General features: G+C 38.0%; 1 protein-coding gene across 2 annotated transcripts in view; it reads right to left on the reverse strand.

Moving 5' to 3' along the window:
• sbf2 (SET binding factor 2) overlaps nucleotides 1–13,799 on the reverse strand; it is a 142,020-nt gene that overhangs the window by 103,750 nt on the left and 24,471 nt on the right. Inside the window, exons 2-3 of one of the 2 annotated variants that reach the window (XM_084716965.1) lie at nucleotides 12,273–12,294; nucleotides 6,810–6,918 (exon numbers count right to left, since the gene is read on the reverse strand). In XM_084716965.1, the coding sequence (XP_084573091.1) occupies nucleotides 6,810–6,918; nucleotides 12,273–12,294 (131 nt within the window). The remainder of the gene's footprint in view (nucleotides 1–6,809; nucleotides 6,919–12,272; nucleotides 12,295–13,799) is intronic. The other variant, XM_084716974.1, reaches the window with a different exon arrangement.

Below are 13,799 nucleotides of genomic sequence, written 5' to 3' on the forward strand. Positions count from 1 at the left end.
CAGCAACCACCATGTACTAACATCTGTGCATTTAATGGGCCATTTACAAACTTTCTGAGGGGATAAAGACAGTTTGAACAGGATTAGGTCAATCTGTTTTAAAATACTAACCCAATTTGTTTTATGTACCTCTCTTATTACATGTAACAAACAGCATTAAAGTTTCCTGCTATAAATTGGAGGCATATTGCTGTGTTAAAATACAAAGCATGAAGGTTTGATTTAGGTGAAGTTAGTGTGAAAACTTTACAACTCAGTTTGCTGGCAAGAACTGTAACCCCAGTTTGGCCAAGGTGCTTGTTACTCCAAACACTCACCAATGGTTGGATTAGATAGATTTAAAAAGCTTAAGGTCCATCTGGTTGTCTTACAATGTAGACTTTATACCTGCAATAAATACGCCCCATTAAACATTAATAAATGGTGCTTGCTAGATGCAGAAAACATCTGAAAGAAACAAGAACACAGGAGGGATAAATGAATAACACAACTCACAAAGCTAGCCAGGTGGGCTAACCAGTTAGCTTAACACTTAGCAAGGAAACAAGTCTTTACCGACATTACGACAGTACAATTAACACACTGAACACTGACGTGACAGTACATCATAAAATACAGAGAGAGAGAGTCTAGTTATTGTGTTACATGAATTTGACAGCACATCATCAGTGACTTCTGCACGCTAACAACCACAGAAACAGCAGAGAATAAGTGGGAAAACAGAAAGCTGAAACAACTGCAGTGATTTCAAAATAAAGTTTCAAAATAGTGTAGAGAGACTTTTTACAGCCTGGTACAGAGATGTTCTGTACCTAATCTGGTGATGAAAAAATAGATTTGGACAAGGCCAGGGCAATATAGCTGAAAAACACACAATAGTGAAGTTTAATATCAGTCAATATTGATAATTATTGATCATGTAGGTCAGAACTGACAACATGTTGTGTACTCCAAAGGGTCAAAGCAAATAAGGCAGTAAAATAAGCTTGTTGTATTATCACTGGGCTACACAGACAAAAACAAATGTCACAATACTTTTGACTAAATACCTCAATATTGATATTGTACAGTTGACTATTGGTGCTTTCACAAAATATTACCACGATTTTTCATAAACAATCGTCAGTAATGTGGCTATAATGACCAAGAAATTCCTTTCTTTATAGTTATACTGTGCTTGTAATTAAACAAGCAAACTCAGCAATTAAACAGTGACCACCAAAGAAATTCCAGGCCTTTTCTTTTGGCATTTGTGTGGCACATTATATTTATTTGTTCCAAATTATCCGGCAGTTAATCTAAAAAACAAAATGTAGTTACTGAATGACTTTAAAAAAAGATAATGTTTTTCTTGATTAAACTGAGCATGACGAGCTCGACTAGGTTCACTTGACATTGGTGAGCTCATTCCAGTTTCAGTGCCATGCTAGCTATTCTAACTTGCGCTGTACCATCATATCCCTTTTGAGTTTAATAAAACCAGATTCATGACTAAATACAGGCAGAAACAATTTACAATTGATGCAATTATTAGATTCAAGCCCAAGTTAACCTTATTGTTGGTGTATTGTGTCATTCATTTTAGCAAAACACAGTGCAACCACTTTTGTCTCCCATGAGATCCACATCCTGCTCATCATAGCCATCCTTCAGAGAAATGAGAACAATATGAACCAGAATCATGGAAACATTGCTAGAATAACTACCGAACCACTGTTCAGACACATGTTCATACCAAAAACTCTTCAGCCTTACAAAGGAAACTATTACTCATGTTTAGTTGATAATGACTAATTCATTTTGTGGTGTTTTTTTCTAAAATTTGGTGGTTACTCATTAAAAACATCCTACATGACCCTACTACAACCTCAAGAACCTCTCTCCGTTTACAGTACACCACAAGGATTTGAAACTGAAGGGCGAGGTGATGGAAATGTACTAGGTAAGCAACAGACTGACCTCCATCCACAGACCTGGCTCATCTATAACAGATGAGGATTTGAGCTGGCTCCTATCATCATCACTTGCCTGAAAAGATTAGAAACACATTTTTCCTAGCACAAGTTGTAAACGCTTTTTCTTAGTGCATTCCTCATCTGTGGTTATTTAGTTTGCTGGGGGCCTGTTGTGACCACAAAATGCTTTTCGTGCTCAGCTTCATCCATTGCTTTTCTACAGATGTGTTCCTTAGTGTTTGTAAATGAGTCATTTTCTTTTTCATGGAGTCAAGAAAATCTGCAAATAATAATGGTTTACATACCAGCCCAAAACGGAGCCAAAATGCAAATTGCTTAGTGGGTCTGTTAAACACTATGGTGTATCTTCATTAAAGCTTCAAAGTTGGAATTTCAGTCATTTGGCTGTTGACCAAAGTTTGTCACACACAAGGAAACAACCCCCTCCTTCCTGTCCCTGCTTACTCCTCTGGGTGCTTTTTCACAGAGAATGCTGAGGACGTCAACATATGACTCTTTTTTACTATGTTATCCAATATTCTATAAATGCTTGTACATATACTTGTACCTGAGAAGAACATAATCTGTCTTAGTTTCAGCAAATATGCGGGGTATGTGCCAAAAAAGGACTTAAAAAAAGGTCTAGCATTGAATGCATCCTCTTGTTTCGGCTCCGGCGTACTGCCTTCAATGAGAAACATCATGCCTTATGCTTTCTTTGCACACTGGGGATTGCAGTATGTCTCAATTTCAGTCCAGGCTGACACATAATGAAGAAGCATTGGGGGATCACTTCAGCGAGATGGAATACAAAAAATTCACACACACCCACACAGGCACACAAAAAAATGGTACGCAGGTCCTCGCAGTGACATCTGGAAACACTAAGCTAATAGATTTAGCTAAACTTGCGGCGGCGTTTCTATATTTAAACTCTATGAAACCATGACAGGATACTTGAGGGATGATGCTGAGAGAACAGACAGATTCCGGTTCATCCCTCAGAGTCACTGAGAGGTTAAAGACCAGCGTTAGAGTTTCAGCCTCATAGCAGCAAAAATTCAACCTCCAAAACTCTACTTGACACCTTGTCAGGACAGGACATACTTTGATTATTTTAATTTTCTGGGGGGGGTTTTGACTTTGAGAAGCCCTATTCTTTGCTGTATGACACATAACTGTTTGTCTCTAAGCAATAACTCACAACAAGACACTCTTGATGGCCACCAACAGACTCAGTACAGGAAGACGCCTGCATTCAAACCACCCACTCACAATATGTCTATTTGTGCTGGAAATAACAGCCCCACTTATCTTCAGTGGCCTTTTAAATACCATTGCATAAACGAGAATCATGGTAAAATAGTGTCTCTTTGACCATGTCTGTACAGAGCAAAAGATCAGTCATGAAAGGCGAACAAAACAATTCACTATTCATCCAAAATAATTTCTTTCCAACCCAAAATTTAACTTCTGCAAATACAACCAGATAATATTTGCCTTTAATACAAAGGACACTGTCATAGCGAAAAAGAACATTACCTCAAGATGTTAAGAAATGCCTGATGTTTATATTAGCTGTCTCCATTTATCTTGGCTTGCATATCTGACCCACATTATGCAACTTGTTGGCCTCTACACCTGCTGCTCTACTGTGTATCACTTGGCTCCTAAATGACATACCTCTAGCTGAGATCTCTGACCCCTTGTGTCCTCGAAACACAAAACATACATTCAACTGCAATAATGCAACATTTTGGCACAGCATTTTCAATTTCTTACACCAATGAATTCTATGAATCTTTCCTGTAAAAATGCTGAACAAAAATGAGCAAATTTGCTTCCTTATCTATCCAAAATTGTCAAGTAATTGTGATATTCAAAATGAAATGTCCAAAAATAACAAAAAAGGACAAATACAAAGTACAAGTCATTCACATATCAGTAATGGACACAATTATCAGGCATCATTTTTATATTGGTCCTGATATTTTGCTCCTGTGCCTGTTCTCCTCTTGCACAATGTAGTGTGACGTATATCTGCTGTATGGACCATCTATCACTTAGTTTTCAATGTCAAATCTGTAGTATACGTCTACAGTCAATGGAGTGCTTTTTCATCAATTAGATAGTTAAAAAATGTAACTTTTTACAGTTTAATTTGTAGATATTGTTAATAGTTTACTGTTGCTTTGTATATAGTGTGTATTAGCTAGTATCTTTGACCATTTTGATATATTAGATAACCGTCAGGTTGCTATGGTTCTGTTTTTTCCACTCAGTGCTTGAAGGAGCTGCCCAAAACGAAAGTGACTGACATACACCACATAGTGAAAGTAAGCTAAGCATACATGTTTGCTGCTGATTGTGTTACATTCCGAACTTATTCCACACATTAGTCAGATGTTTTAAGCTGGGAGAGGGAGGAAGACGAGCAGACACTTTTGGTAACACTCACATAGCAATGTGTGCACTAAGCAGATGCACACATACAAAAGGGAAGAAATCCTCCCAAAGACCATCATACAAGGCAATGATTTTTTTAACTTATCAGTAGTAGAGGAAACGATGACCCATTTATCGAGGAACACATAAAAACATAAATCCATGAGGTTATCAGCTATGTGTGTGTGATTATAAACAAGCAGAATCACCTGGTGACAGGTGTGCTGCTTTGTTCTGTCACACCTCTTTTGCTCGCTGTAAGGACACACTGGGGTGGCATTGCTTGGTCAGTGTAAGAACACAAAGCTGGCTTAAAGGCGAGCCCTCGTTGCAGTGATATTGCAGGATTTCTGTGTAAAAAGGGCTTATGTGGAGCCAAACGCACTCCTCCTACTTCACTGTTGTTTTCTTTATGTTAGCAGCCAGCTAGGCTAGCGAACTGGCTAACCTCGCTATTTTAAAACACCTATGTGATCAAAATACTAACTAAACACAAATACATGCTACGTAAAAAAGTGAACAGTAAAATATTAACAATATGTACAAAACTAAACTGTAAAAAGGTAAGTATTGTGACACCGGAAGCTAATTGGCCAGTGGTCAGTAAAGCAGATATACGCAACACTACATTCTGCAAGTGGAGAATTTATGATGGCACTGTTAATTGGTTGCTAGTTAAGAAACTGAATGAGCCTTTGACTACAATCTTAGGTGCATCCGATCTGTAACAATCAGACCAACTAAAAGCTGTTGATGATGACTAAAACCCAAGTTGAGATTTCAATAGAAAAGAAATATAATCCAAAAAATCTGGATTTGTACATGGAATTCATTGTACTGTATTGAAGAGGACAGAAAGTGCTGTACTGTACTTAGATGATGAACTACTGTGTTGGGACCCAGAGTCATTTTGCTGTTTTCTCTCCTTGTCAAGTGCCAAAATCATCCTGCTTAGTCATTAAAAGCTTATCTGCAGTAGCCAATATAAATGAACAAAAACAGATATAACACAGGCACCAATGTGCTGTGCAACATGATACTGTTAACTGCTAATGTTGCCCCAGAGATTGGCAGTTTTTCCCAGTCCTGATAAGCAAACATTTGTCCATCCATTGCATTATCCATGTAAGGATAACAGACCCCCTGTCACAGACCCCTTTGGGTCACCCTGCATAGAGGGAGGGAACAAACTAAGAGAAGCAACTATTCATATTCCTGAAAAGGACAGATGGCAATGGGAACCAGATAGCAGGCTGGACGTGGTGTAAAAAATGATTGAGGAAAGGGGTTTCCCAATTAGTGAGTGTGGAAAGGGTTTTAAAACAAACATTTGAGTAAACAATCATTATGAATTTATCTGAAACAGGAAATGCCAATATCTGCTGCACAAGCTCCAAAGGGCAGATGTGTTTTTAAAACATGAAAATTCCTTGGGGGATAATCATTAATCAAAATGAAAATGAATACAGTCATTCTGTGACACTGAAATGCTTTCATTTTTATGGAAAATATTTCTTCTATTGCAGGAAAACAAAACAAAAAACATTCTTAACGAGTATATCTGGAAGCTTGTAATGGGTAAGGATTGTAAGGGCAAGGACACCCACTAACTAGAAAAATTGTACAACCTGCGCACATCACACATTAACTTATCCAGGGTTGTTTTCTGCTCCCGTGTTATGAACTATGATGTTGTGATATTGGTTCACACTGCAGACACAGAGGCCTCAGTCACAATAATGATACAACCATTCATACACCAGTCTGTCAATTATATTCAGAGTTTCATAACAGATTCCTCACAGGTCATCAATCATGCAAAACAAGAGCAGATTGAGGCAAAAGTTTACAATTTTACAATTTTAGGGACATTTTCTAAATGAAATATTTGCAGTGTAGTATATGCGTATGTAGAGGCAAAAAGACAAAGGGTCACTGAAAGGTGTTTTTTAACACTCTTCCCTCCCATGCGGTTTGTCAAACTGTCACATCAAATTTAAGCACAGTTCAATATTTTTGACTGATGAAATTCCTCCCAGTGATTATTCAATTACCGCTTGAGCATTAACTTTTCTAAACAGAAGGTAACTTTATTTGAATTTGATGTAAAGCTGAAAAGACAGGGATCGGAGCTCTGAGTTAGTTTGAATCCTAAAACATTAATCTTAAAACATATCCACCACGTCCCAACCATATTTTCATTCAAAGCATTTTAAGATAATACAAACTTTTAATGATGCCTCAAAGGAAAAATTCAGGTTAAAGTTTAAATGATAGGCGTGTTCTCAGCAGGGATCTTTTTCTTCCGAGGTGCATCTTCACATTCCTGTGCTTCACTTAGGATAGTGTACTTGAAATACCACAGTGGTTTTGTTCAGTTTGAACTGAAACAAGGCTGTTATTACTCACCATCTCCACCCCCTGAGGAAAGGCCGTTCCCTCCCAGTCCTTCTTGGGGAATCGCTGAATGATCTTTCCACATCCCTCCCCTGATCCTGCAAATAAAAAACATGAAGGTCTGTCAGTCAGTGCAGAGGAAAACATTATAGCATGCAGAGCCGTGTATGTTTTATAATAAGCAAAATATCACCAATCTTAAAGTGTGCAAATTATGACTACAGCACAACCGGTAATCACCAGAAGAAAATAAGTATTAATAAAACTGAAAATATAGAATGAACTCTATGCAGACCAAATGTAGATCCTCAGCAATAGGAAAACAGTGCATCTCATCCCTTTGTTTTGCTGTTTTCTTACACGCAAGTAAGCAAGGAGCATCTAGAAACAGCCTGTGGTTTCACACTGTCCTACAGCTCTCCTAATTACTCCTCCCTTCTATATACCTCTGAGATTGTAGTAAAGTAATTTAAAAGTGAAGTAACTTCACTTTGCGTGAGTCTAATTTGAACAAAGCTAACAGGAAGTAAGAAAGTTCTGGGAAAACTTTTTATGAGCTTTTAGTTGTAAAGAGGAATTGCAAAATAGCTAAAATTGAAAAAAAGAGATCCAAATGTGTTGACAGAGCAAAATAAAGTCAGTTACAGGAATGTGTGCTGTTTTCAGGAATCTCTATAATATATTTACTTAAAAAAAAATTATAAACTCACCACAACATATCATTAGAGATGAGATATGTTAAGTTGAAATACTTATTGGGGCCAGAATAACCATTTTTGTTTGCCTGTGTCATGTTAATAAGGGTTGAAATTGATACAGAATGTCCACCAAGTGAGTAAGTGTCTGTTTATGAGTCATAAGAAATCTTTACTAATAGCAGTAGAAGGCACAGATGTTTAAAACGGTTAAATTGAGCAATATGTTAGTGGAGTCTGGCGGGCAATGAGACCAGAGAGTGTATTTTCAGAGCAGTGGGGTTTTTCTTTTTTCAGGATAACTGGCTTAACTTTACATTGAAAGACAATTGACAGTTATAAACAGCTGATCAAGTTACAGTATAGGACTCCTCCTTTCTTGTTATTTTCAATTTATGCTCCTGCAGCCAAACTGAGCTTCCCTGAGTTTGGGGTGGAGGGGACGGGGAGAAACAATTGCTTCAAACATAGATCTTATATTAAATAGGATTTCAACCTATTTATGGCTCCAACGTGCTATTTGGACTGCAGTACTCATATTGGTATGTGCATTTACTACATATTGCTCCTTTAAAGCAAATTCAACATACCAATGCTTTATTTATTTGCTTGCATTTCTGTCTATATATCCCACATATTTTCAGCAGAAAATGGTGAAAATATGAACAATGCTCGCCAATTTTTCTAATGGCTGCAAACAAAATGGCCCAGGGTTTGAGTGGAGATGAGCAGCTATCACCCCCTCTAGGCTGTCTCTGCCAATTTGTTTTTCCCCGCAACCTGAGCGTGAAATGCTCCAGGTTTGGAAAAACTGGTGCCTTTGTTTTATCACTTTAAAGTTAGGTACAATTAAAATGAGTTGAGATAAAACAGGTCAAGTCACTTGAAAGGCAAAGAGCACGTGAATGTTCTTACATCAGTGCAGGTATGCACACATTAATTAAATATTTTTTATGTTCATTTTTAACTTGACTGTGAACTGCAGTTGATGAACAGTAATTTTATGAAGTCACTTTAAATTCTGTCACTTTTGGTCTTAATAACCCCCTGCCCGCCAAAAAAAAAAAATCTAGTAAGACCCTGGTGGGACTGATTAACTCAAGATGTTACTGGAATAATGTGGCCAAAAGTGTGAAATATGGAACTTAACACCACTAACACAAAGAAGTTCACATATGACAAGGCCAATCATTTTTTTGTGATAACCTCTGGCAAGCAAAACCAAGAGGCGCAAGGGGGAACATCTGTGTTCTTTATGGTTCAATCACAAAATCCAGCTGTGATCTGAAATAAAAGTGACTAACTTTGACACAATGCCGCACCTACAACTACTGTATCTTGGCATGACTTTGATTACTGCAATGTCTGTATCTAACTTCTTTTGATGAGACCAAATGAAAATGAAAACCTGTTCTGCTCATTGTCTCAAGGCAATTCGCTAAACCCGATGTAATAGAATGCATTAATGTCACCTAAAAGCTCATGAAACCTACATATTTATACATTTCTGTCCGCATTTGCCATGTTTCCACCTAAGTGTCAAGCAAATATGAATTGAATTTTTAAAATGTCACAAAAAAAGAGAAAGAATGAAAAAGCAAATTGGGTGAGTTTCCATCATGGGTTTGGAGTGGATAAACTAGGCTTAGCAAAGCAAAGTTTCATCACAAGTTGGCAGTATTGGCTGAAAACAGAGTAGAAGCAGAGGTTCTTTTGCTGAAACAGTTAATCACATGAGTTAAATGCATAATGTATGTAAGAACTTATTCGGAAAAGCTCTTTCCATCTCCCATTAAGTGCATTAACTCTTTTTCAGAAAGAAAAAATAAAATTGAGATTTTTTTTTTTCAGATTTTGCAGTTTCACCAACCTCTTCTAATGAGATACTTCAAAATGTGCATAAAATATCCTTTGCTGTTCACTGATGGCAACATGAATGTTGTCTCCACTCAAATCTACATTGAAATTTTTCTGTGGCGAACACACTGAAATTTCTCATTGCGACTATATTTTGAGTAGAGCTAAGTTTTCAAAAATACATAAAGGATTCCAAAACAGAGCTGTTAGTGTTTTAAAACTGCCTTAATATTGAAGTCTTAAGTATTGGTCACAGATACATGACACCATCACATGACATGACATCACATGACACCACACAGAGGCGTACACACTTACAGTATGTACTGTAGTTAGTGCTGTGAGAGACAGCTGGATCTATAGCAGGTGTGGTGAACGCAGATTTCCATTGAAAGCTTGAAATAACACAGATTTCTCAAGGGGCCACATATGGCTGGGTCTTGCAAGACTCTGAAATGTAAATTGGATGTAATAACTCATGTCAACATGAGTACAAACACAACACAAAATGTATTTAGGACTTGATGTATGACTGCAACACTCTTATTTAGCAATCTGAAAGGTTAATAAATGGAAATTTTATCTAATTTAAGAAAAAACTCCCTCATTTAAACATGCCAAAAACAGCATGTTAAAGGCTGTTTCACAATAAGCACTTTGTCACACCGCATTGTCTGACCCCATGACTTCATCTCAACGTTATTTTAAACTCTTAGTCACTCTTTGACAGTTAGGAACACACTTTCTATTTTTCAGCCAAGGGAAAATGGTCTCCCATCAAGAGAATAAGAGACAGAAATTGAATACATGTGGCCCATTTCTTGGAATTCATTTAACTAATACAAAGGAATAGGCATATACGGGGATTTGGTTGAAGCAAACAACAAAAGCCCTAATTCCTGATTCTAGGCATTTTGATGAACTACTGTGTTTGCTGAAGAGACACGTATGCTGCAGATAGTGTTAGAAATATTTGGAAATTACACGGATTGTACCATGACGGAAAAAACCCAACTAGCTAAACAACATTTTGGGAAAACCTAGAGAGAAACAAGCTCTGATGTAAGCACTGGCTAGCCTGACCAAAACCATGTCCAAATTACTACATTGGTCAGAGAAATCAAAACCAACATACCAATATGCAGCACATGCCTTTTAAAAATAATATATGACCAACAACCTTGGCTCCAAACTATATAAATTTCCTCAACAAAAAAAGGGATACAGGGACGCCACTGGACATGAAATGATTCTATATTGAGGAATGTGAGGTCACAGGGAACCGCAAAGTGTAGCATGAATAGCAATATGCATTCTGGTAGTCAGAGCAAACAAACCGTGAGCAGCAACTGTTTCCACTGTCAAGTCAGAGACAGCAGAAGCCACCAGACATAAGAAGCACATCATGACGCTTTAAGATTGGGCTGCAACTAATGATTTTCTTCATTATTGATTAGTCTGATGTTTTTTTTTCCATGATTAACTGACAAATCATTTAGTCTATAAAATGTCAAAACACTTGTCAAAAATCTGCATCACAATTTCAAAGCCAAAAGTGATGTCTTCAATTTGTTTCTTTTAGTCCAAGCAACAGTCCAAAACCCAAAGACTCTTCATTTACTATGATAAATGACAAAGGGAAGCAGGAAATCCTCACAGTGAAGGAGGTGGATCCAGCAAATGTTTGACATTTTTGCTTGAAAAATGACTTAACTTATTTACTGATTGACAAAATAGTTGCCGCCTAATTTTCTTTTTATTGACTAATTGATCATTTGACTAACTGTTGCGGGTCTACTTCCAGAGAGTTTATGTGTGTTATTTGTGTTGTTGCTGGCCTAGTGGCACTCGTACAGTATGAGAGGATAGCCAGGTATGTATGTGTCCTGTATGAGTGTCTTTGCCAGTACACAGTCATCATGGTCAAGTTACTATTACTGTTGTTGAAAAAGTGGTTGTGTTAGATCCATTTTGCCATTTGGTGCATTTTGCCATCCAGTGCATTTCAGCAGGTCTAGCTCAATGCAGGCAAATGCCATGACTCAGCAAACTATTTAGCAGACTGCTTATGAAGCCCATATGTCACAGTTTTGCCAGAGGTCAGATACCATGCACAGAGAGGAATTGCTTTAGCAAACAGGCGAATGAACTGCTACACATCATCACGATGACATGAGGTCCTCAGCGGCCGCCTGCAGCCCTCCTGCACCGAGTGCCTCAAGCCTGCTGTCAACAACTCCTTGAAACCTAGACCTAATTAATCATCATGAGGCTCTTTGGCCTGGGTGAGGATAAGTCTTGGTTGTGTGTTTGTTTGAAAAGAAGGGAGTGAGATGATGGTTATACTTTTGCCTTTGTTCACCTGTAGAGACGAGTAGAGCATGTCCAGACATCGCACGGAGACTGGTGCTAGAACACCAGTCTGTCCGACCGTTACGTGTCTTGAGGTCTTTACAGCTCCTCTAATTGAAATCACATGCTTTGAGAGCTCCAAGTTCAAATTTTCAACCACAGATGAAAATAAATGACAGAATTCCACACATTCCATGAGGCTGCGCTCTTGTATTAAAACAAGCCGTGCTTTCAAATACGACCCCCCTGACAACTATAAAGAACCCCATCAGCGAGGATAATAGAACCCAGGCCTGAAAGGGAACATGCTAATTTGAACATCCGCTAGCAAAACGCGAGGGGGGTGAAGTCCAAAATCAAGTTTATTTATTTATTTTTTGGCAGAAGCTATTTAAAAAACAAGAACACAACCTGTCCAAGCCTACGGCACGCGTGTGCATGTTTAAGAGCATGGCTCATTTCCAGCTCAATACAACAAAACCTGTGTGTGGTACAGCTGAACAATATGACCTAAAAACAATGTGGCAAGCTTCTTCAGCTTTCTGATGAAATACGATGTACATCTACACACTCAAGTTTTTTTCTGAAATGGCTTTAGGGACATATTTATTAGGAACAATAACTGCAGACTTTAATAGGTATCATTAGGGATTTGCACAGTCCAGTGCAAACATTGGGCCTCTTTTATTAAACTTTTCTGTGCATGGACTTAATCTTAATTTGTGCACATGCAAAAATTATTTTGAGCTGTTGTGGGATTCATCAATGTTTTATTATTACCAAAATAAGAAAACAAAATTTATGAGGACCACTCATAAACTGATACTACGAAATGCACAAATTCTTATTGAGGTTAGAGGCAACTTCTAGGCCATGAAACAGCTTATAAAACACAACGCCGGGAAACATCAGTCATGTGAAATAGTCCAACTGCACTGGCAGTTTTTAACACTTTTTGTCAGGTTTCTTAGTGATATGGTCTAGTGTTAGAAAAAAAGTTTTACATTTAGAACATTGCAACATCAACTATTGCAGTAATTACTATCATCATAATAGCACACTGAATTTTCTTTTTTTGGATATGCATTGATAGCTAGACTACCGTGTTTTTTTGTTTGTTTTTTTTATAGTTGGAAGAATCATGTTAGGCCTAAAACAACAAGCTAAGTGAAATTTTAAATGTTAAGATAAGAAAAGGTTACTCATTTTAATTAATTATTTTTTTTGTCAAAGCCACAGGGAGAGGAGCAAAAGAAATCCATCCAGCTCTGGAGCAACATGTTGCAGACCTCTGGACTACACAATGCACTATCGTGAAATACACAGAGAGAATAGAGTTATTTCACTGCATGAACCTTATAGTATTACAACTCACCAGTTTCTAGCGTCTTTGCTGTTGTTGCCAGATTCTGGTTGGTGCAGAAATGCTGAAATTTTGGCCTGGGGTTGATGTTGGTCCATTATTGGATTTAGACGGATGACATTATTAAATTACTCCTGTTGGTAAGCTTTTATTGTACAGTAAGGAATTGGCATCAGCTTGCGAAACGTTATCTTCACCTGTCTCTCCTCTGTCTGTGTGTGTGTGCTGTCGTCCGTAAAAAGAGGAGAGGAGAGGAGAGGAGAGGAGAGGAGAGGAGAGGAGAGGAGAGGAGAGGAGAGGAGAGGAGAGGAGAGGAATCGAAACTTTTTTGGTCTGGCGGGGGTTCCCGTTGGCCTGGCAGACTGCCTGGCCTGTATACTTATTGGGAAACCACTGCAATATAAAATAGACATTAAACCAAGCCTCTTTAGCTCTGCTGCTGACCTCATGTTTGTCAATCTTTAAGAAGTTAATTTAGATTTTGATAAATTGGAGTCTACATCAATTTAGTCCGCCTGAGACTTGCTGTCATTGTCTTGCCCAATTGCATGCAGCAACACAAAGTACATTTTGCAGCAGAGCTGAGTCTCTCTGACAGTGGCAGCTGAGTGGTCGCACAGTAAAGTTTGGAGAACACTGCACAACCACACACACACACACACAAGCCCCCTGCTCATATCAAGCACTGGCAATTTCAAGACTAAATTTAAAGTGACAACAAAAATGAGTCCATAT

This window comes from Lutjanus erythropterus, chromosome 1 (assembly GCF_056507025.1).
Source record: "Lutjanus erythropterus isolate fLutEry1 chromosome 1, fLutEry1.hap2, whole genome shotgun sequence".
In the NCBI taxonomy this organism is placed as follows: Eukaryota; Metazoa; Chordata; class Actinopteri; order Lutjaniformes; family Lutjanidae; genus Lutjanus; species Lutjanus erythropterus.